General features: G+C 40.1%; 1 protein-coding gene across 2 annotated transcripts in view; it reads right to left on the bottom strand.

The window, feature by feature from the left end:
- Positions 1-16359: 16359 nt before the first annotated feature.
- The window catches only part of PLOD2 (procollagen-lysine,2-oxoglutarate 5-dioxygenase 2), a 106392-nt gene continuing 96831 nt past the window's right edge, over positions 16360-25920 (bottom strand). For both annotated transcript variants that reach the window (XM_075201918.1, XM_075201919.1), the window contains 6 exons: positions 25559-25672; positions 24126-24191; positions 22679-22783; positions 22376-22522; positions 18182-18307; positions 16360-16819 (listed from right to left, as the gene is read on the bottom strand). In XM_075201918.1, the coding sequence (XP_075058019.1) occupies positions 16664-16819; positions 18182-18307; positions 22376-22522; positions 22679-22783; positions 24126-24191; positions 25559-25672 (714 nt within the window). In that variant the 3' untranslated portion in view covers positions 16360-16663. The remainder of the gene's footprint in view (positions 16820-18181; positions 18308-22375; positions 22523-22678; positions 22784-24125; positions 24192-25558; positions 25673-25920) is intronic.

The raw sequence follows: 25920 nt of genomic DNA, 5'->3' as shown, positions 1-25920 counted from the left end.
AAACTCCGGGACAGACAAATGGAGTAAGGACGGAGCAGAAGAACAGGTGTGGAGACACGAGGGAAGAAGTACCCTGCTCAAACGAGCTTACATCCTAAGGGAGGGTGGACGAAACAGACACAAGCGGGAGCGGTGATACCAGGGGAGAGAGGGAAGAGCGAGCAGAGTAGGTGAGGGGTTAGGTGGATGATTGGTAGGCTTTAAGGAACAGGTGAGTTTTAAGTGCTCGTTTGAAGGAGCACAACTTGGGAGCGAGACGGATGGAGCGAGGGAGGTCATTCCAGTGTAGGGGGGCAGCTCGGGAGAAGTCTTGGATTCTGGAGTGGGAAGTGGTAATGAGAGTGGAAGAGAGGCGACGGTCAGTGGCAGAGCGCAGGGATCGGGCAGGAGTGTGAATGGTGAGGAGGTCGGAGATGTAGGGGGCAGTAGACTGGGAGAGAGCTTTGTAAGTGGTGGTAAGGAGTTTGAAGAGGATTCTGTAGGGGATGGGGAGCCAGTGTAGGGCAAGGCAGAGAGGGGAAGCAGAGGAGGAGCGGTGTGAGAGAAAGATGAGTCGCGCAGCCGCATTGAGTACAGAGCGGAGGGGGGCGAGATGAGAGAGGGGGAGGCCAGTGAGGAGAAGGTTGCAGTAGTCGAGGCGGGAGATGATGAGTGCATGGATGATGGTTTTGGTGGCGTCTTGTGAGAGGAAGGGTCGGATGCGGGCTATGTTGCGAAGTTGGAGTCTACAGGCTTGGGCAAGGGATTGGACATGGGGGGGCAAAAGAGAGAGAGGATTCAAGGGTGACACCCAGGCAACGGAGTTGGGTAACAGAGGAGATGGTGGTGTTGTTAACAACGATAGAGAGGTTGTGGTTGGAGGGGAGTTTGGGGGGAGGAAAGACAATGAATTCAGTTTTGGAGATGTTAATTTTGAGAAAGCGGGAGGACATCCAGGAGGAGATGGCGGAGAGGCAGTCAGATACGCGAGAGATAAGGGAGGAAGAGAGATCAGGAGAAGAGATGTAGAGTTGAATGTCGTCAGCATACAGGTGATACTGAAGACCAAAGGAGGAGATGAGCGCACCAAGGGAGGAAGTGAATAGCGAATAGAGTAAAGGGCCGAGGACAGAGCCCTGGGGGACGCCTACTGGGAGTGGGGAGGGGGTGGAGGAAGAGCCAGACATGGAGACAGAGAAGGTGCGGTTAGCGAGGTCGGAGCAGAACCAGGCATGGACGGAACCGGAGAGGCCGAGAGAGAGAAGAGTTTGCAGAAGGAGGGGATGGTCCACAGTGTCAAAGGCCGCGGAGAGGTCAAGGAGGATGAGTAAGGAGAAGTGACCCTTAGATTTGGCTAAAAGGAGATCGTTGGTAACTTTGGCCAGGGCAGTTTCAGTGGAGTGGAGGGAACGGTATCCAGATTGGAGAGGGTCAAGGAGAGAATTGTCCGAGAGATATCTGGTGAGGCGACAGCAGACTATCCGCTCAAGTAGTTTGGAGGCGTAGGGGAGAAGTGAGATGGGGCGGTAGTTGGCGACAGAGGTGGGGTCAAGATTGGGTTTTTTGTTTAACAGTCAATTGTTGCTTCTGGGGATATTGATGATGAAGGTGTTAGGGGTGTAGATTGCAGGTGCTGGGATCTAGATGAGAGATGAACTTTCCATGAACTTACTTCAAATGCCGTAACATGGATGAGGATCCTAGATGGTTAAGGTCCCTACCTCTACTGAGTGTGGCTTGACAACTGTTGTCAGGATTTGTGTAAAAATAATTCCACACTTAAGAGGTGGATTTTTGATGTTATGTCCAGGCATGACAATGACCTTTTTCTTATCACTGGCAAGAACTGCTGCAATCTTTGTTTGAAAGTGTATGAAAATAATATTGTGACCTATGAGGTGGTCAAAATTGAATGGAAATGACTGGAAATTAGTGCTAGGGAGGTTAATAATAATGTAGGTACAAAATAATACCTAAATTATGTTATTTTTGCCCAAAAAATTGAATTTTTTTTTTAAAAAAAGCAAAACAAAACTAAACAAAACCAAAACACGCAAGGGCGGTTTTGGCAAAACCAAAACACGAAGGTAATCCAGATCCAAAACCAAAACACGGGGGTCAGTGAGCATCTCTACGTCTAACCCACATCGGCTCTTTGCCACCTTCAACTCACATCTCTGCCCACCTGCACCTCCTCCTCCTTCCTAGCCCATGTTTTGTCACCTACTTCAAAGACAAAATCAACAACAATTTTACAAGATATTTCCTCATGCTAAATTCTATCCACTTTATCCACTTTCACTCCTAACAATTTGTTCCCTCTACCCTATTCCCTCTCAAATTCTCTGCTCCCTCTCTTCAACTGCATGCCCACATCTAGCTCACCATTAAACATGCGCTCATCTCACTAATGCTAAAGAAACCATCTCTCGATCCAGCTTCTCTCTCTCCAACTTTCACCTTATTGCTCTCTTCCTGTTTGCCTCCAAACTATTTGAACGATTGTTGTACAACTGCCTGTCTCACTTTCTCTCCTCTCACTATATTCTCAGCTCTCAGCAATCAGGCTTCCACCCCCAACATACCACTGAAAATGCTCTCAAAAAGAGATCAATTACCTACAAATGCCTCATCAACATCACCTTTTCATACATCTCAAATCTCATATCAACAAATTCCCATTTCATGGAATGACACTTGCCATCTGTAAAATTGCATCTTGTGGAATGAAAAAAGCTGGAACTACAGTTAATTAATTCTGCTGCGTGGCATTGAAGGGGGAAGGCCAAAGTCTGCCACATGCAAAATTTCACAGACAATTGCAGATAGAGGCGAATACTTTATGGAAATATATTGACAAATATGCTCATTTGTAAATACTTAGTATGTTCTAATATGAATTCAAGAAGTTGCTTAAGATGTGGTATGTATTTTTCTATTACTTATCTATAGGGCTTATTAATGTTGCAAAAAGTAAGTGTGTACTCAGTGCATTATGAAGACAAATTTTGTTTACAGTCTTTGAAAATAAAACACATAAAATGCTTTATGGAATGTCACAATCGACAGTTGCTTACAATCAGCTCAGTAAGAACAATACACAAAATGTCAAAGTAATTGTATTATCATGATAGAATAGCTTTTATTTATACAACTGTGAATAATGCAAACATGTCTTTTGGAGATGAATGAAAATAAGGGTCACCCAGCCAGTAAATAAATGCATTTGTATATTTGTCTGAAAGCAGACTAGGATATTAGGAGGTACAATTTATTATTTTAAATTGTACACTTCAGAGCTGGAAATGATTCATGATTGATGAGGAGAGGGATAAAACTGCAGAAACATCCATTACATAATGTAATATCTGGCTATGTGTTCTGAAATGCTGTATTCAATTATTGTAACACAGGAAAATACAAGATGTCACAGGCTTTAGAGATTATCTAGAATCAGTGAAAACCAGTGAGGCAAGACATGCCCATTGACACTTTAGTGTGACATGTTTGATGTGGAGGGCTTTTATAAAAAAACGGGGAAAAGGAAACTGCAAAAAAAAAGAAACAGACAGCAATAGGCCTATCTGTTCCTTTAGTTTCTCTGCTTCTGACTCCCTCCACCCTCTTCCTCTCTCTATCGGAGAATGTAGTTTAGGACTGCGCTCTCTTCAGTGGCGCAAGAGCAGCAATTACTTAGGGTAACCCTCCCTTTAAGATTTCTAGGTAAAACAATAGTTATGCGCTCATTAACTTTAATCTTAGTGTGATTTTATCTAATTATCCTAATTGCCTTTCTTGTATATATACCTAGAACGTGATTTTAATTCAGTAGGTTTCTTTCTAGTTGTGCAAATCATGTATAAAACAGGGGTATTTATCAAAATAATAAGTTGTTCGTTTATTATTGGTTATGCACCCAATAAATAATCAGCAATGGGGTTATATTGTTTGGTAACTTTATTGGCAATCTCAAAGACCTGCCCCCAAAATGTTTACAAGTTTGGAGAACACCAAAAAAATATTAAACATCTCTCCTACCCTAGAGCACCGACGCCAGCAAAGCTTTGATTGGGATGGCCATATTTTGTGGAATCTAGCCGGGGTGAGAGATAGGTGGTTGACCAATTTTACGAACATTTACGTATGGTTTAAATATGTTGACATACGATGGGAGTTTAAGAAGATGGCGTCCCATTGTTCTTGGGTTAGGGTCAGTTTCCCATTGCAGTTGGCAATGCCAGCTTTATTGTCTCCCTTTGTTAGCTTTGAAAGATATAGAGATGGGAAGTGACAATGGACCATCTCTTGTTTTGGAAGGGAATTAATCAAATGTCTGATTTGTACATATTTATAGAATTCCTTACTGGGAAGTTGAAATTGAGTCTGTAACTGTAAAAAAGGAGAGAAAGCCTTGGGAATCCAAAAGTGGGAGTTAATACCTCTATCTTTCCATAGGGACAGATTCATATCCAGTATAAGCCTCGCCAGAGCCATCATACATAAGTTTTTAGTTGGTAGGGTGATGTTTGGGGATGCTTGTACAAATCTATTCCATATAGCCAACAAATCCTTTGAGGTTCTGGGCAATGCCACTTTGGATGGTCTCAAACTCCTGGGAACCCAGAGTATATACTCTAGAGAAAAGGAGGGACTAAGGTCCCTTTACAAATCCACCCAAGGCTTCTTATATGGTGGGAGAGTCCAGTCCCTCAATTGGGCTAGTAAACATGCAGAGTGATATCTTAGCAAATCTGGGAGTGCAAGTTCACCCTTCACACTGGTAACAGACATTCAATGGTGGGCAGCACTGTGGCTAAGTGGTTAGCACTTCTGCCTTACAGCACTGGGGTCATAAGTTCAATTCCCAACCATGGCCATCTGTGTGGACTTTGTATGTTCTCCCCGTACTTGCGTGGGTTTCCTCCGAGAGCTGTAGAGCTGATTATGCTCACAGGTACTTGGATGCCCCCAGGACTTATGCTCAAAGTAGTACAAGCTTATAAACGTACTGAAGCCCGAGGTAAAAAGAGATGGTAAAGCGGAGTAGGGAACAAGCCAAGGTCTAGGGTCTGAAGCAGGATACGTAGTCAGGTGCAGGCAAATAGTCAGGGCTGGCAGCAAACAAGGAGGTCCAGGTCACAAAGCAGAGGTCAGGGCAACGAGCAATCAATCCAAGGTCCAGATTCCAGGCAGAGGTCAAACACAGAGATCAATCCAAGGTTCAGCAATAAACAGGAGCAGGTAAGCAGACAGGGTCTGAACGCTATAACCGGCAGGGAATCTAAGCCCTCCCTGCCTTAAATACTTAGGCTGACCAATGAGGATGCAGGCTCTCACCTGTACTAAATCAGCTAAAGTTTGCAAATGTATGCTGTGCGCGCACCTGGCTGTTCGACAGCTGGCCGGGTGCGACAGAAGCAGGGGAAAAGTGTCTCAGTTTTTGCCCAGGCAACTGGGACACAGGAAACGAAAATGTGATGTCCCGGTCGTCATGACGATGGCCGGGACGTTGCTATGGAGGCAAAGAGCCGCGGCTTGTGACAATGCTCAGGTAAAACCAGAACTCTGAAGACTACAACAGTGACAACCTAAACCCAATTCGCAGACTGACCTTTTTCAAGGGGCCGCAAACAGGGTTCAGCAAGAGACTGAACTGCAATAACTTATAGGCTATTAGTTACCACTCAAGTCTCATTTTGACCAGTCATTCCGCAGTTTGACTCTAGCTGTGGCCATTGACTCCTGTACAGGGATATCCTAGACTAACCGATTGTAAGATACGCTCCTTAATATGGAAAAAATGAACTCGCAAGAGGTTAGTTATCTCTAGTTACAGCCTCCAGGCCAGATCGTGGTTTAGGGAGTCTATGAATTCGATCAATGGTCAGGTCTTGGTCAGATGCTGATAGGAGCAATTGTTTGAATAATGTGACTGTAAAGGGTAAGAGCTCAGATGGTGAAACAGTTTCCGGAATGTCACGAATTTTGAGATTATTCAATCTAGATCAGTCCTCCATGTTGGCTGTCTTGTCCCACAATAGCTGGATTTCAGATGCCACTTTGTTATGCTCTGTGATTACATCATTATGGGAGGAGACCAGTTCTTCCATTTTATCCTCCAGGTGACCGGTACGACTCACGAGTTCAGCCACCTCAAGTTTAATTTCTTTAAGTGATGCTCTCATATCTGCGCGTATTTCTTATCTAAATGTGGCCAACATAGACTGCATGGTTTTGACTGTAATAAGGCCACCAGGATTCATATGTGTGGGAGAGGCAACACTCCCCTCAGCTTTAGTCTTGTTCAGACAAGGAGAGGAAGTGGACTTACTTGCTCCCTCTGGAACCTTAGATTTCACAGAAGTAGTGGCTGTAGCCTAGGGCTTGAAAAAGTGGACCGGAGATGGAGCTTGATTTCACTTTTTTAGGAGCCTTATTGCCCTGGGTTATAGAGATGAAGGTAACAAGAAGGTATATGCAAAAGTCAAGAGCTGAAAGATACAAAATGATGTTAGTTAGCGGACATATTTCAGAAACAATAGGCGAACCAGCGCCCCGGGCGGTGTAAATGGCTCAGCATGGGTGGGGAGCTAAGGTAAAATCAGTCCATTCTTGGCAAGAACCTCACCCACCCTCTATAGCAGTCACATGCTGATGCTTAGAAGTCTGGAAAGAGGCATTTCCTTGTGAGATGGTAATCCACAACAACAGTGAGCTGTACTCCTGATGCCTGCAAAGCTCTTATTAGTTGTGGAGACGGGACATAAAATAATGTGCCCTTATGTATATTCACCCATGACTTTGTGGTTTAAACTTGCAGCTGGCAGTTCAGATGTTATGTTGGCCGTGCCTGGGGTGTAGCCGCAACAGTGTGGCTGTAAGTCAATCAATGCGGTCCAGCGCATGGGCTGATCGGTACAAGGGTCGCTCCAAGGACTGTGTCGCTAAGAAGGTAAGTCACCTGTAGGCTTTGATGTAGATGGTCTGTGCGCTAAGGCCGGAAGGAGCGGTGCTCCGTGCACGATTTTGCTCGGCCGATGGGGTACCATATCTCTACCTGTCCCGGACCACTGTGCCCAAACATATAGCCAACTGTCAGTGGCAGTAAGTGGGGCACTCACTGTTATACCCACCAGGAGACACTGAAGGTTTCTGTATTGGACACTTCATACCACGGTTTTCAAGGTGAGCAGACCTCAGTTCAATTATTTATCGTGAAATCCAGCTCAGATACGGTATGGTACTCGCATTTGATGCAGGAGGGTTTTCGCAATTGTTATCAACCTGTTTGGAGTGAAAATTGGCCCAGTTGACACTGATGGAAGGTGATTTAATCCTGTCCAGAACGGAGGTGGTATTAGGTGCGTCCTATCAGTATGGCCGACAAGCCATGCCACGGTCTACCAAAATTTTAATAATTGGGTATGTTAATTTTGTAACTGGTCTACAATTTATTGCAAACGCAAATGAATAACACCTTAAAACCAATAAAATAACTGCAAAGGAGGGTAATAAATAGATAAAATACTATTATTAATACAACAATACCATAAAAGGCTTAATTTTCAGCACACCAAATTGATGTTTGACTGAAATATTAAAATCGGGGTTTTGATCACATATAGATATGTACATATTTAAGATCGTAAACGGTAAAAGCTTGGGTAATCCACATAATTATAAAAAATTATAAAAACGTCCAAATAACCAAATAATAGCAGCAAAGTGTCCAATCTAGTTGGTTGGCAATAATAAGTAACCAATGTCCAACAAAAACAAATCCAGAAATCACAGAGATATTAACAACAAATAATCGTATAAAAGCAATGTCCAAACTACATGCCTTAATTGACCTAGATTGGACACTTTGCCGCAATCATTAAGTTATTTGGACATTTTGGATTTTGAGAGTGAGAATAGTGTTGGACGAAGCCAAAGTCAAGGAATTGGGGAAGATAGAATATATGGGGATGAAGACAAGGTCAAACAGTTTTGTCCAAACAAATCTTCTTTAAAACACAAGCAGAGAGATTCAAAATAAAACTTTGCTCCTGCAAAGGTTTTTTAGAACCGAGGGACATATAAAGGCTACAAACAGGTGACTGGCTTGATCTTTTCACTTAAGGGCTGATGCAGTATTTCATGTGACGTGACTAGCTAGATTTATGTTCTTAGCAGAGTGCCGATTATAGGAATTGAGAAAAGATGTTTGTAGCTGTCATTTGGAGCTAATGTGCAAATCCTCACAATAATTGTTTTCTGACATCTGTCATCTGGATTTAGTGTTGTGAATCCTTACAGTTTGCCACACGGTTTACGCATGACCAGTGCTGTCAGTGTGAAAGTTGTGATCAGTGCAGAGAAGTTACTAAGAAACTTTGTCATCAGTATCAGTGGAATTCCTTTGGGTGTTAAAGAATGTGGGCTCTTTAGATCTGTAGGGGACATCCAGATTGGACATCCCAGAAACAGTAGCTATTAGATCTACTATTACATACATATAAGCTGATATTAAGGAGCACAAACAATCATCTGTCACAAACCTTTCCTGCTCCTGGGCTACTTATTCCTCTGCCTCTGTGTACAGGTCAGCACTTCCTGGTTTGCATGGTCATATGATCCAGGCTGGCAGGTGGCATATACAGAGTATATAAAGCTCACCCTGACACTGCAGCTGTGTCAGAGTAACAAATTACCACTTGACATTTGGCCTCTCCCTGTGTACCCTTGTGCTGAATTCTGGTGTCTCCCTGTGTATGACCCTTTGACTTGGTAGACCCCCTGCTTCTGAAAATCCACTCTGCTACCTGAGCTCCTCTGATCTGACCCGGCTATCCATACTGACCGACTCCACTGTGTGTGGTGTTTCTTCAGCGTATCTGCCCCAGTGATCCACTGATTAAGGCTTAGGATTCTTCCGTGTGTGCTGGACCACTTCAGATAACGAAATCCTGCTTTGCCTCGCTGTACAACACTATCGCTTCAGAGTCTGCTCTCCCTAGTCCAGCCTTGTTCTCTTACCTACCATTTATCACATATCACATCAGTGGGATAACCTAAAGGTCCGAGACACGTGGACCTCCAGCAGCAAAATACAACCTGCCTTGCGGAAGCTCCTTTTGAAGACCGGGGGTTCGTTAGACTCCGCACCTTGGGAAGGTCAGTGCTAACACTGACTGATAGAAATCCCCTGAGAATCGTATAACCATGATTGGGGAGCATAGCAAAATCTTGTCGAGGTTGGGGGTTGGAAGAGGGACAGTGATGCATATCTACTTACTGGTCCAGAGGTCCTCGCTTTGCTCTTCGAAGACTGTGTAGCTGCCGGTACATTCTTATCCTAATTCTTAATAGTGCAAAAAAAAAAAAAGTTAACTCATTCCTTCCAACCCATTCTGCACGATTGGCACACTGAATGATGGTCACCCACAAAACTTTCACAAACGGTGCTAGGTCCCAATATTTCTCTTCCTAACTCCAGCACTACTCCCATTTATATGCACCCTAAATATTTGTGCATATTGATTCATTTTAACTACCTGCATTGGCTGCATATTGTGAGTCCATTGTCGGAGGTATATAACATCAAGCACCTAGCCATGCAGTCTCCATTTGAAAACATTTGTGATACAAGATGGGTCATTCTAAAGAGCTCAGTGACTTCAAGCGTGGTACTGTGATAGGATGCCACCTTTTCAATAAGCCGGTTCATGAAATTTCATCCCTGCTGGATATTCCACGGTCAAGTGTAAGTGATATTATTAGAAAATGAAAGCGTTTAGGAACAACAGCGACTCAGCTACGAAGCGGAAGATCACGCATAATCCCAGAGCGGGGTCAACAACTGCTAAGGTGCATGGTGCATATAAGTCGCCAACACTCTACTGATTCCATAGCTGAAGAATCCCGAATTTCAACTGGCATTAATGTAAGTACAAAAACTGTGTAGCGGGAGCTTAATGGAATGGGTTTCCATGGCCAAGCAGCTGCATGCAAGCCTCACATCACCAAGACCAATACTAAGCATCAAATGGAGTGGTGTAAAGCACAGTGACACTGGACTGTCGAGCAGTAAAAATGTGTTTTGTGGAGTGACAAATCACTTTGTGGGACAGTTACAAATTTCTCTGTGGGACAGTCAAATGGGCGAATCTGGGTTTGGTGGATGCCGGGAGAATGTTATTTGCTTGACTGTATGTCAACTGTGAAGTCTGGTGGAGGAGGAATATTGGTATGGGGCTGTCCTTCAGGGTTTGGACTAGACCCTTATCTACAGTGAAGGGCAATCTTAATGCTCCAACATACCAAGTCATTTTAGACAATGCTATGCTTCCAACTTTGTAGCAACAGTTTGGAAAAGACCCTTTTCTATTAGAACATGAAACATGACTGTGCCCCAGTGCACAAAGCAAGGACTACAAAGACATGGTTTGAGGAGTTCAGTGTGGAAGAACTTGACTGGCCCGCACAGAGCCCTGACCTCAACCCTATTGAATACTCTTGGGATCAACTGGAACGGAGATTGGAAGCCAGGCCTTCTCGGCCATCAGTGCCTGACATCAAAAATGCTCTATAGAATGAATGGGCACAAATTCCCACAGAAACACTCCAACATCTTGTGGACAGCCTTCCAAGAAGAGTGGAAGCGGTTATCGCTGCAAAAAAAGGGGACCAACTTCATAAAGTATATGTATTTGAATACAATGACATTACAGTCCCTGTTGGTGTAATGGTCAAGCATTCGAATACTTTTGTCCATAAAGTGTGTGTGTGTGTGATATATATATATATATATATATATATATATTTAGATATTATTATTAGCTTTACAGTCACTGGTTGTACTGCTTTGATTGTAAAACTATCAAATTCTATTCACTTAGTTTCCATTTTACCACTTCTAAGTTTCCACTTCAAACACTTTTATATGTACATGTACAACTACTATCATGATAACGTTAATAGTAAATATTCATGTTCTGCCCCACAGCAGTGCCCCCAGTTCAAATTATGCCACATAGTTGTGACCCCAGTTCATATTATGACTCATTGTTGTGCCGCCAATATTATTCAGCTGCAGAGCTCCAGCATGCCAGACCAAACTGGTCCATGGACACATCTGGCACGTGTGCTGAGGGTTGCCGTCCCCTGTTCTAGACAGTAGATTTTGGTATCATGCCTAGAGGGGTATATACTCATAATAGGGGTGAAAATATTATTAAAACTAAAATGTTATAATACACAGAGAACTTTAATTCCACACACTATTTTATGACTATCTATGCAGGGAATAGATCACTTAAGGAGACATTAATTCTTGCTAAAAAAAAATAATAATAATAAGAGACAATAGCCATGTGAATGATTGTTTAATGACAATGTTCAGAACAACTATAACAAACAAGATCCTTTGCATAAGAATACATTCTGTTTCCATACAATTGGGAACCCAAAAGAATGTTGTTTCAATCACTTTTAATTCACTATTATAGGCTTTTGTCACTTTTTACTTCACTATATATTTTATTGAAATTTTACAAACAATATATATTTTGGATTGTTTAAATAAAAAACAATAAACGTTGGCATTGTATTATATCATTGTGGACATTATAGAGTGCCTCCATATAAGTGCTTCACAGGGCCACTTTCTGGAGCACTCAAACTACTGCTGCTACCAACACATAAAAATATCAGCTTTTTGTGTCCTTCTGTTTTAAATGGGTGGAAATGCACTTTCTGTATAAAGCGCCTGGAAAGAGCAAATGGCATCCCAGTGAAAAAATAGAAAGTGGTCTATTTTAAACCACTGATAGCTAATGAATAATATAGTAGTATATTAAGGAATGCTATGATTTCATTTCAAGTGTATTTTGTGTGTAAGTTAACACTATACTTACCAACCTTTCAACTCTTTCCATCCAGAAGATCCTGGAGTAGAAGTGAAGTGTGAGGACGGAAGGGGGTTGGACGCGGCGAGTCACGCCAAATTAGGTGTTTCCCCGCTAATCGCATCATGGAGGCTCCCATCTATTCACAAGGAAGTGGATAGGATGCAGGAGAAAGGCCTGCTCTCCCGCGAGTCTGAGAAAACTACCCAGAATTCAAGAGTACCCAGGACATTCTGGAAGAGTAGGCAAGTATGGTTAATACATGATTTTTCAATTAGATATTGGGTGTGACTAAGTTTCTTACTTTCCAAGGAATAGCTGACCACATGTGAGGACAGATTGATTATTTTAATGAACAGTTACAAGTCTCCTTTTCAGATCTGTAGACTCACACAGCCTGTAATATTTATTGGACACTCCGTTTTGTTTTAAGAATACACTTTCTCTGTAGATGCTGAATTTATTTTAGTAAAGGTGGCTAAGACTTGGTATTTTGTGTAAGTTCAGTATTACTGAAACTGTACAAATACAGAGATAGTTGTTAGTTTCAGACTATATCTATAGAGGAACAGGCCAGCTTCTGTTCTACTCCATGTGCCTTGCTCTCCACTGCCTTATAAACAAAAAAAAGTCTACAAGAAAGGGGGTACCTTTGTTTTACCCAGTTTATACAAGAGAGGTGATAAATAAGGCCCAGAATTCCAAAAAACACCTCTCAAGAACAGTAAAATTCTCTGTAGATGTTCGCAAACCAAGGATTTTCTACATAAATGTGCATCTCCATGCCTTAAATATAATTTAAATATCTTGTCTCACTAAATGAATTCACACTTTTGCATGTGGGTGCAAAATGAGACACTTCATATGAATGACCCTGATCCACTAAGCTCAACCCATCAGAACATTCAAAATTCTTCATCCTTATATATGCCTTAATTATGACATGCAAACACTTTTGCACTAACTGTTCCCTTTTTTTCTTTCCTTCCATCTGCTCCCGAATCATATATCCTACACATCATCTTCATTACCACACATCATTCACCCAATAGGACACAGGCACCGACAAATTGGCGGTCAGGTCCAATTTTTTTTCCTAGAACAGAGAACTGAATGGACATCTCCGTCTGTAATGCAATTTGGGGCAGACCTTCCCCTTTCATGTCACATGACTGCTGACATATTGCATGTGTGTCAGCAAGCCCAGTGATAAGAAACCAGCAATTTTTTTTTTTTTATTACTGTGGCCATTCACCAGTGCCAATGACCACAGCTCACAAGCTTCAGAAATGGGACAGCCTTGGGCTCCCACAGCTCCTGAGTCGGGCAAACTCTTGACCTGTACACAGAGACAAACTTTGACACAAAGCGAATATTTGTCACAATTTCTACGGTGCCTGCAGTGTTCAGAAGCATTAACATTCAGTAGAATACAATGGAGTTCTGTATTAAAGCTCATTAAGAACATAGCAGACTATGTTGTAGAAAAGCTTTGAGAGTAATTAATGACCACATTACTAATGCTCTGTTAAAGCATGGACAAAATGCAAAAGACGATGTCTACAGTAACTAGCTTGGTTTATCAACATCTGGGTGTAGAGTAAGAAAATAAATAAGTTTTCCATTGCGGGAGTGGCTACATTTAAGACCACCATTTAAGCAAATGCTGACAGAATCACACCTAGAAACTGCTGTGTTGCCCTGTCTGGAAGTGTAGTGTAGGTGTTTTCTACCCAGAAACCTTACTGAAAAATAAAAATAAAGGTAGCCAACAAGAGGAATTATCCAAAATACTAAATTTTCCTAGAAAAACTTGACAGCTTTACGCAATTTATTTCATGAATGTTGACTTCTTAAGGGGACTTTAAAATAGAACAAAACAGAGACATTATGATATACTAAAACTAAAATAAAATCCCTTCTATTTCTTTAAAATTCTTGTATATTTTGAATATTGAGGTCTTCTCAACAACAAGCATTGCCAGTTCCATAGAGGAAGTCATATATATATATATATATATATATATATATATATATAAGTTTGAATAAGAAAATATTTTATTACCGTTTTCATATGCAAATAATGTCACAGTCATTGCACCTTATAGTATAGACCATTCCATGCCATGGCTTTTACCTGAAACATTCATTACAATTAAAATCAATTGCAATGCTTACTAGTGATATTTGAGAAGTTGTGATGTGTTGTGACAATGGTATGTATATTGCACACTTTAGTAAATAAATACTCTACTTGCTGCGTTTAAAGGGTCGGTTATAAGATAAAGAGAAAATGGACACATTTTAAATAAACATTTTATTTATCAAAAATTTTTTGACATCATTGACATTAAAGGTTGTTCTCTTCAAGTACTGCAAAAAAACAAATTTGTTATATTTGCATATAATGCACCATATGAATTATCTGATTTGGTTTTGTTTTTTTTTTGTTTTTTTAAAAAGAGATCACCTTGATTGACAAAAAATTAAAGCTTAACAGCAGGCTCCACATACAATTCAAGTAAATTGAAATATTCATAAAACTTCTTTAATTACACAGCACATTTTTAAAATGCACAAATGTTTCTAAATTCTGATTGCCCTTCTTACAATGAATACTTTTTTTTTTTAAATATGTAAAAAACATGTCAGCTGAAAAGGTGACTGCATCCAGCTGACTTATACTTTCCTGAGGAAAGGTGATAAAAAAGGCACTTAGCGTTTCAAGAATACAAGACATTATTTGTAAAGAGGGAAAGTTGTCAGTTACACTGAATCTGCAGACACATATTTAAATGCACTTTAGTTCATAGTTGCCCACTCTCCCGGAATGTCCAGATTTCTGGGAGTCCTCCCCGGTTCCCGGGAGAGCAGGCAATTCTCCCCAATCCTGGGCAGCGCAGTCAATTAGACAGGGCGGGGTTTGGTGACATTGTGCGCTCGTCATTGTAACGCGATTCTTCGAACCCCGCCCCCACACACCCACCTGCCCCCCAGACCTCCCAGGAGAACACTTGCCAATGTTGGCAAGTATGCTTTAGTTGCTTAAAGGCCAAACATGACATCAGCATCAGCTCTCTGTGTAACTGCTGAAATCTCCAACTGCAATAGAGTACAAAGGTCATTAGATGCTCTATTTTTGGACGATTATTTGCAATAAGACCTCATCACCCAATCATGGATTAGCCTGCTGACCAATGCTGGGCCTAAACACTATAATAAATCCCTAACAGGTGACTATAGGCAAAGGCTGGTTTCAGAAGACCATGCTTCATACGTTACATAATTTATTGTAACAATTGCTCTATTTAACCACACCCACCACCACTCACCGAAATCTGTTTACTTCTTCAATTAACAACTTTTTGCTGATTGGTTACCAAAACTCAGGAAGCACGTTTTGACTTTGTTTAACTAGAATAATAATGGTGCCCAAAAATAATACTGTAATAAATTGTAGTAGTTTTTTATATTAAAATAAAAACGTGGGTTAGATTTTTATGATCTTATGGGTCTACATGCTGTATTACAAAAAAAAATAAAAAAATAATAAAAAAAAAAATCAATGAAATAAAAATATTCAGGGCAAAAGTAAATACAATTAAGACATTGTACTATATCAGCCTTTTCTAAATACATTCTAAGCCAGAGGTAAGCGATATGTGGCTCTCCAGCATTATGCAACTGCTGGGGCTTGTAGTTCCACAATAGCAGCAAAGACACATATTGCCTTAACCCGTTGTAAATTGTTCTCTGTTGTAACTCCTGTACTTTTTTTGCTATTCTAACAATTTGTCAGGGTATGATAATTTGGGAAATAATCTGCCCATGTTCATTGCAATACACAGGGATTCGTTGACTATTAAGTCTAAAGGCAACTCCTAAAAAATATTGCTAGAGTAAATCACTGTACAAAATACTTGATGGTAGATCATGTTTTTTTTCTCTGTTATTAAAAAACAATACTATTTGCCACGTTAAATAATATATCTACATTGACACCTTTTTGTAGCAAATTAATTTTTTTGATTGCAGATTCAAATTTTGTGACGTCTCAGATCCCCAAAAAATAATCTAAAAACAGACTGTAGTGCAAATAACTTGAACAATACATAATTTAGATTAAAAAGATTTAAAATGCATATTTATACCAAGGATTATTCCCTGCATTTCTAATGTACATTATTGTTTGCTTAAAAGGAATGATTATGGTTTCCTGTGTACCAGTCACATAAGAGTCATGTTTTTGGCTAAACTTATATTTAACCTATATATGCACTAGTAAGCTAGTGACATCACTAAGGTATGAGGCACTGTCAGTAGTTCCTACCGAATTGATAGGTTGAAATTGACTGCCTTTACCGAGTGTAGGTGACAAGTCTGCTTTAATGAAGAACATCAATGGATTTTGATGACTTAGTCCAGTACCACTGGTAAAAAAAACTATTTTAATCCCAAAAGGGAATGAGAAGCATGTTTTACTATCGGGTTACATTGTAGGGAAAACCAGAAAGTGTATGTTTTATTATAACTCACTAAACCCTCATTCATCCAGCCAGAATGTAGCTATCTAAGAATTCTGAGATTGGTAGTTCTACAATACAGGTAAAGCAAGTGATTTATCCTATGAAATAATGCATATTTTATAGTTGCCAATACACCATTTTCTTTTGTGTTATATTTTACTAACAGTAGTAAATACTCTGATCTGGAAAAACTTCTATAAATAAAAACCTATTAAAAAAAATTAAAAAGCCAAATATTTGCCGATGGGTCCAGGAGTTTGCCAAAGTTTAGGGATCAATAAAGGACACTGCGATATATCTGGTGCCGTTGGTAACAGGAAGCCCTTCGTGTAAGTGTGTGAGACGGCCTGGGTGCATAAAGCTCCATCCTTTCCTTGGTGCATCAATAGAGCAGTTGTATCTGAAAAATCTGCATCCTCCACCCTGCAAGAAGATTAAAGTTTAAGAGCAAACATTTTTAGTTTTCTAAGGCATGATTTAGGCTTATCAAATATAAAATTATAAAATAGAAAAAGACTTAAATGTTGTATGACCTTGGCACACTCCCATCATTCCTTCCCCCACATGCCCCTCACTTGCTTGAAATTCCAGTCATACCTCCTGCATGCTCCAAAATTTCCCCACATGCCCTGAGACCCAGTCTGGCCATCAAATGCACCAACATTGAAGAATAAGCAGAGAATACGTTAGATCAGGAGCAACTGGCTGGAGGACACAGGTGAAGGCTCACCGGGAAGCTTATTACCCAACACGGATATAGTGCCATGCTTTAACTATGCTCCACGGCAACTAATAACTACTTTTTGTTAAATATTAAGGAGAGTGTCTTTGTTCACAACACAGTGATCACTTGCCAACTTATGAACTTAAAGGAATAGGGTCTACCTTTTGCGAAACCCTTCCCACACCATTAATGAAAATACAACTCGCATACAGGAAAAGTTTTTCCAATTTTTCCCCCACAGTCTCTGCCTACCTGTTAATGTAAGCTGAGAGCTGACTTGCACTGAATCATTTTCAATGCAGAAAGCAGCCCATAGCTCTTAAACAGAGTAACAGCAGCAAGAGTACAATGGAATCAACCTTCCAATAATGCATTATAAGTAAAAACATCTTCCTCTCTATTACTCAAATACATTGTGGGCTCTAAATATTTTCAATACACTCAAAACACTCCTTTATTCCCACTGAGTAATTGCTCCTAGTTTTTCAATTATTTTCATATTTGTTTTCGTTTTAGTTTTAGACTTATTCTTTCTTTAGATACATGGTATATTCAGGTGTGCATTGTAGAAGGCAATGTACACGATGTGTACATCTAAACATTTAACACTTGCACAGAACACTGAGTGGGTGTGGCTAATGTATCCATTATACACAGTACATACCTCCCAACTGTCCCGATTTAGGTGGGACAGTCACGAATGTGAGAGTGCTGTCTCACCATCCCAATGCCACTTACACAAATGTTGGGAATGTATGTATTTACATCAGCCAAGTGCGGAGTGTAGTGTTTGTCAAACAATATGTTCAATCTAAATCTTGTGGTATAGTCCTGAAAAGTGGTACTGTTAAAAAGCAGTGGAAAATAGTAGAGATTCTGTAAACCATTTATCTCCAGCATCAGAAACATTAACCATTGTATTCCATTGTTTTAGAGCATTCCAACATCCTTCATGTTGCCGCATACCGTATTTATACAGGATTCTGTCTTCCACCTACAAAGATGATATTTAGTGGACAGTATTCAATATGAAATGACTTCCATACAAAAGGGAAAGTTACCTGAAAATCTGTGTCTTTTGTGTTCAGAGCTATATTAATGGTAAACGTTGAAGCATCATGGTGTGGCCTCAGGTAAGCTTGTCGCTCTGGAGTATATTTTACCACAAAATTAAGTACTGCACGTCCCTTAGAAAAGAATATAAAAATATTAGTTAAGTCTTTAATAGAAATAACAAGTAATATATTTGATAAAATGAACTATGGGATAGTGTACATCATCATTTATATAGCGCTACAAATTCTGCAACACTGTGCAGAGAACTCACTCACATCAGTCCCTGCCCCAATAGAGGTTACAGACTAAATTCCCTAACACACACAGACTGACTAGGGTCAATTTGATAGCAGCCAATTAACCTATTAATATGTTTTTGGAGTGTGGGAGGAAACTGGAGCATCCAAGGAAAACCACACAAACACGAGGAGAACATACAAACTCCACACAGATAAGGCCATGGTCGGGAAGCAAACTCATTACCTCAGTGCTCAGAGGCAGAAGTGCTAACCACTAATAAATTACAGTGGATGTGTGGTGGCTAAGGCAGTGCCGTTACTAGACATTTTAGTGCCCTGGACGAGACAGGGCACCGGCGCCCCCCATCTAAGTGGGAGTGACATTGCCAAGTGGGTGTGGCCAACCTAATGTGGGGGTGTGGCTAGCACTTTACTGAAATAATTCTGTTACACATATTTGCAAATGCATGATTATATATATACATATATATATATATATATATATATATATATATATATATATATATATATATATATATATATATATATATATATATATATATATATATATATACACACACACACACAGTTGTCTGCCCTAATGACCATTTAAAGTATAAAAATATATCCCAAGAGGTATTGTAATATTTCATGCACTTAATACTCAAATAAGAACAGTAAAAGAGATACACAAAACTATATTGTTATAAGAAAAAGTTTTAAAGTGTTAAATAAAAATTATTAACGAATAGCTTACCTGACAAAAATCTGTTATTTAATATTATATTCATATTATGGAACAGTAATGCCCCCAGTTAATATTATGGCATAGTAATGGCTCTTTTCATCACACTGTACCATGTAGCCTTCCTTTGCCCCCCAAAACACTGCGATATGTAAAAAGGTGCTTTGGGCAATAGAGAACAATAAAATCTAATTTAAATAACTAGCATTTAATAAATATTCCTAAAGAAGGTGTTTGTTCCATTAAGTGTCATTAATTTACAAGAGAGAGAGAGAGAGAGAGACACACCTCCCCTCAGATTATAACTATCATTTATTTAGTACGTGTTAGAAAATAGCTATAATCTTGTTGCTATGGGTAACGCTTCCACTTTGTTTTGTTTTTTATGTGTTCACTCTTTGTAATGCCTGGCATTTATGTAGTACAACAAAAGTACTTTGTAACTGCTGTTGCCTGAGTGACTTAATAGGCAGTTACTTTTAGGGGTTGCAGCATGTGGCATTCAAGGTACCTGTGGGTGGAGAGATGGCCTTAATTTGCGCAGGTGGACCAACATATTTACAGGAGAGAGGGAGAGAGGGAGAGAGGGAGATCTGGGATTCAAACAGTGAATAAGGGATTTAACAAAGTTGAAAATTTGCCCCTAAATGGGCAGATTCTGGCACTGTGGGCAATTTGGACAAATATGTGCGTTCGGCCAATTGTCTGAATTCTATGTAGCATAAACAGCGTGGACTAGAGATGATCACGATCTGGCACTCAGCATTGCAGGTGTCTGCAGCGTGTAAGTATTCAATGTAAGTAATATAATTGTTGTACTGTGAACCCCCAGCGTCACTCGATAGGACACCTCAAAATGTATTCAACATTTTAATCACCGTGTTTTCACCACCTAGCTGGGTGCAGAAAAGTATCCTCAATATCAATGACCCTAACCTGCTCAGCAACTTGTTCTCTCTCTCTCCAATAATGGCCAGATACAAAATATAAATATATATGTGTGACTGCAGTTATCACAACCTCAGAGCCTATACTTTTACTGTTTAGTGACCCATTAAATCAGAGACACAAATAAGGGCTGAATTTATAAACGAAAGCCGCCCTGCACAGGGATAAGAATAGATGAAGGTTCGTGCACAACGATTCTAAGCGTCATGTTAACTCCTTGGCCAACGGACGCTGGAGTTTTCCTTGTTGTTCCAGCTGCAGAGATAAGAGAAATGGTCCGATTGTCAAATCACTCACTTACCCGCAGTGGAACGCATGTGCGTTCCACCAACAGGAAGTTCGGCATTTGGAACGCAAGTTTGCGTTCCAAATGCCAAACTTCCTGTCAGTGTGGGTAAGTAAAAGCCTGTAGATAGAGCCAGGTAGTGGGCGGCTGCTGCGCCCACTTGAGCTTGCGCCCTGGGCGACGGCACCGCCCGCACCACCTTAGTTACAGCTCTGGCAACCAACAAGCCAAAGGTTTTAACACATCTTAAAATTCTCCTGCATTAAGATAATAACGTGTTACAGAGGTGACTGAGGGGGTAGAATTCCCAAATAGTGGTGGACCTATTCATTTGGTCCCTGAAGTTCTGCTGGTTGGTAGCTAGAAGGATAATATTAAATATTTACTTTGGGTGAAAATCTCCTTTTACTTGGAATGATTATTGTTATACAATTCAGATTGTTAATGCACTTGGGTTGACAGGGTTAGTTAAGCTTATAACTACTGAATTGCATCTAACGCCAAAAATATAGAGGGGAGCTGGGACATCTTAATAGTGGTTTGAACAAGCTTTATGCCATACTGGTGTCTTAGTTTTCAAACTCATGGGAGCCTTAGTTCTGGTCCATGCATCATTTTCAGATGAGTTTGTATATATTGCACTTTCAGTCTCCATGTGTGGCCAAGCGATTGAGAAAAAAATTTATATACACAGATATGACATCACCAAGAGTCTTACAGTGGTGTGCAATTTATGGAGGAGGATATTGCTTGGGTCAGAGTGGGATAAAGATGGGTACTTTTAGAATGTGTTTAGTAGATTTTATGTGCAGTGCTCCAGATTATGGGAAAAACCTTTATACCAAGCATTCCAGATCATAGACCCCATATGCCTGTACTTCCTTATTTTCCTATAGCTGTCCTCTGCTCTATCTGTTTTTGTTATGCTGCCATTCTCCTTACCCGTTTACTGTTCCTGCTGTAGAACTTGTACTTGTTTCCCATGTACCAGTTTACCTGGCTTCATTCCCTTTTCCTGTAGTACTCAACCATTTTCCACCTGTAATGTCTCCCGCTTTTTTCCGAACAATACTGTCTGTAAACTGTCTTTTGCATGTAGTATTGCATCCAATATATCAGACTCCCCTCACAGACCCCTCTCTCACAGACCCCTCTCTCCGCTCCTCTCCTCCCCTCCCCCCTCTTCTCACCAGCACAGCAGTACTAACCGTACTTCTTCGGTCATCTTCTTCCTTCAGTGCCGGCTCCTCGTCGCCTGTGTTCTGACAGCGTCCTGACGTCATTATTTGTACATCAAGACGCTGCAGGAGCAGGAAGCCGGCACCCTATTCCTTGCGCTGCTGTATTCAAAGTAGTCCTGCGGTGCCACGCCATCGGGGATGTAATGGGCGGGCGGGTGTTGCGCCCCTACTAGGCTTTGCGCCCTAGGCGGCCGCACCGCCCGCACCGCCGACGTTACGGCTCTGGGCTAAGGGCCGGTCACCGAGGAGGTCTGTGACTTGTATAAGGGAATGGAATTGTAGGCCAGGTATGGTTATAATGAATATGGAACTCAGGAGCTAAAAATAATACCTTTATAATATACCACAGGGGTATAGCATTCCTTTTTAATAACTGTTGCTAATTGCCACCAAGTTAATGGCATTACTAAGTAAGGATTATAGAGGCATAGTGTATGTTTATTTTAGTATGACTTGATGATCTTTAATGTTCTATATGTACTGTGTTTATTTTTTTGCCTGTGTCCTTGTATTTTCTCTATAGTTAAAAGTGTATGTATCATGTCATTGCAGGATCATGATTTGGAGAGTAGTGCAATTTCAGTTCTGCCTCTAACCCCACTGATATTCTTGGAATCATGTAAAGCAACAAGGCACATGGACTAGGCCAGGGACTAATGAACAGCTCAGGTGAGGTGACACAGAAGGAAGCAGAAGGGTTGCATGTGTGTGTGATTACTAGTTTAAAAAGAGGTTCTTACTTTTGTGTAATAGCCAGCAAATACTTTCAGTGTTACAGGAGCAATGAATTCTCTAATGAAGTGAATCCATTCACCGTCCATCCCAATCTGATTCATGTGAATATCATCTGTTGGAACATTCTCATATCCTCCGGCAATTCGTACATCCTAATGTCAGAGTAAGAAAACATAACATTGATTAAAGCTCCAAGTGAATGGTGAAAATATAGATTTACATAATATCGCATGGTTTCAGATGTATATGAAGGTTTAGAAAGTAACTTACTGTAATCTTCACTAGCTTTACGTAGCGTGGCTACTTACACTGTGCTTTGAGCCAGACCATTGGCCATTGTGTTCCATTTCCTCTACCAGCTCATCACAGGCCTGTTCAGAAAAAACTGGAAACCAAAAAACATCTGGGCATGGCTGTAAATGACAAAATAGTAACATTTGACAAAATCATATACAATTACAATCTTTTAACTTGGCAAAAAAAACTTTTGTATTTCAATAACCTTTATCTATATCAGAGGTGTCCAACTCCAGTCCTCAAAGGCTACCAGCAGTTCATGTTTTCAGAATTTCAGAACACAGGTGGGATAATTACTGACCCAGCCAAATAGATGAACTTAACTTTGCATGAATAAAGAAATCTTGAGAATATGAGCTGTTGGTAGCCCTTAAGGACTGGAGTTGGACACCTCTGATCTATATAGTTCCAACATGTTAAGCAGCACGCAATCATCGTGGAGACTCGCATCTTACCGTTCTTCTCGAGTGTTCAACTTATTTATATTTCACAAGGTAACATGTTCTAATGAGAACATACAAACGTCACACAAATAGTGCCCTGGTCGGAAAAGAACCCACAGTGCTGAGAGGTAACAATGCTAAGCACGGTACTAGATAGATAGATAGGCAGACATGTTATCAATAACGTTTATTTACAGTACTTCTATCAATAAAAAAATTATTTCTACAAAGACAAATACAGTACCTCTGGATAGATGATAAGCACTTCCACATTTTACATGTTCTTTAAATAGAAGTAACAATTTTCAAATCTATTTATTGTTAAAACAATACATTACGCATATTGGGTTTTGTGTAAGATACAAACACTAGCACCATAAATTGTAAACACAATGCTAATGCACAAGGAAAACACCTTCTTCATAAAAACACAGCATTAGAAAATTAGAAGTTATTGGTAAGCTGCTTTGAACTTACCAATGGGATATTCCTATATATCTACTAGTGACCATGTGGCTGTGTGTCTATCGTCTATGTTTAGTCCAAAACTTTCAATCTACCCTTCACACATCTCAGGGGCGGATCTAGGAAATTACTATACCCCGGGCGATGTAGGGGAGGCGATTTAGGCCCCGCCCCCTTTCCGACTTCTAAGGCTGCCGGCGGCTGCACAGTATGTGCAGGTCCGTTCAGCAGTGATAGTGTGCTGCCCCGCTGCTCTGATTGTGTTTAAAACACAATCAGAGCATTCGGGCAGCACACTGTCACTGCTGAACGGACCTGCACAGTGTGTAGCTGTCGGCAGGAAGCCCCTGCTAGGGGGGGCGATCGCCCCCCCCTGGATCCGCCACTGACACATCTATAGATTTATCCTTTTATTCCTTGTACGTAATATTCCGTCTTTACTTCGGAAAACTAACACATACAATCAAATTTCATAATGTAATTAAAAAATTCACTGTTTACTTTGTCAATAAAGATTTTACCTAATGCTTTATAAATACAGTGTTCTTACCTGTTCAACAAAGTTTTCAGTAAAGATCTTTGAGTAATTGGCATTTATATACTTTAGCTTCCATTCCTGTAAAACAAAAACATTTCATATTTTACCCTGAAGTAGATAAATAATTAAACTACTCCTGAAAATTAAAAGATACAATATACAAATTCACAAATGGAACCCAATATTATTTTTTGGGATTTTTTGTTTTATAAACATTCTCTTCTGTACAAAATATTTTAAAATACTCATGTATAATATTATTATTAATAATAAATAGGCCTGTTACCACATAAAGATGTAGTACGAGTCAAAATGTTTTAACGCTAGGTAAATCTGCTGTCATCATATAGCTCATACAGGACAGTTTCTCCGCACATAATGTTAGTCAAACCATTGATTGGTATTATTTGCACTACCTTGGTTAACCACATCATTGAAAATATATGCGATTGTGGTGAAAACCACAGCTCACACTGAATGACAGATGGCTATGGTAAATCATTTAAGAAATACAATTTAATTTAAACAAATCTGCAGCATCAGCAGTCTAAGTACAGGTGACGCTCAATCATTTGCAGGAAAAAAAAAAACCAAAACAAAGAAAACACGTGGCTGAATAACAAAGAACTGCAAGTGATTTAACATTACCTCACTCACAGATGGTAGGTACACTGTGCAATAAAAAAATATATAAACAGAAAAGCTAGACTCACAAAAATAACGCCACACACTGATGCCCAACCCCAAATAAACAACATCAAAATGCACACACACAATGGACAGTGTTCCCCCCTCCCCATAAGTCCCAGCACTTCACAGCCTGGACTGGCTTCCACTATAACAAGAAGACCACAAGAATAGGGAAAACTGGTCCTAAAACACCTGCCCATTATACTAAGAGAGTAAAAAAATTATAATAAATAAAAAAAACACACAAATTTAAAATAGAGTTTAGTTGAATAAAATACTCTTAAATACCCTCAGTCACCAATTTATTTTCACCCCCAGGACTCTAAGACCTCTAGTGCTTTCAGCATGGGGCTCCACTCCAACCCAGTGGAGTGGGTTGGAGTGAGTTGGGTTGGGTGGAAAGAGCTGTCCATTTTTAGTTTTTTTTTTTAAACTTTTCTTTATTATTACTCATTGTAGTATCAGAGGTCAATCATTGCTTTTCCTGCTATAGAGCCGCTTTATGCTTTTTTTTTTGCATCTGCGCAGACCACAGATGCGGTTGATTCACTAGTTAAAAGCTGGCAGATTAACATGGCAAGCTGAGTCACAAATCACAGTACGCATGTGCTGCAAATGTTTCCTTCATCTGTATGAGCCTCACAGAGATGGCAGAAAAATGTATGGAAACACAGCATACAGATGATTAACAAAATACCTAGCATTAAAGTGATATTGACACTTGACAAGCAAAAAGCTGTTGTTTAAATACTTACCACAGGATTTTCATATATTTGCCATAGGTCATTGTTATAGTGGGTCAAATTGTAGTTCGCAGTTGAAAGTAGCCTTCCAAATTCATGCCGGTTTGAAATGTACATGAAAACACCCTAAGGCAAATAATTAGAAACGGATTAGCGAAAATATTAATCTTGCAGAAACGTACAGTTTGAGCTTTGGTGAAGAAGTCATTTTAGGATAGAACAGAATTTGCAGTGAATTCCTCAGAGGAAATAGCATCATTATGGAATCAGTCAAGAAGAAAACCTCTGCAACTCTGTTTAATTAACCATTTTACAGATAATCCCAGCAATAAAAGTCTATGCATGAAAGGAAACAAATTTATTACAAAATTACT

This window comes from Mixophyes fleayi, chromosome 3 (assembly GCF_038048845.1).
Source record: "Mixophyes fleayi isolate aMixFle1 chromosome 3, aMixFle1.hap1, whole genome shotgun sequence".
NCBI classification, from domain to species: domain Eukaryota; kingdom Metazoa; phylum Chordata; class Amphibia; order Anura; family Limnodynastidae; genus Mixophyes; species Mixophyes fleayi.
The sequence above is the reverse complement of the archived record's forward strand: the minus strand, read 5'-3'. Positions and strand labels throughout refer to the sequence as shown.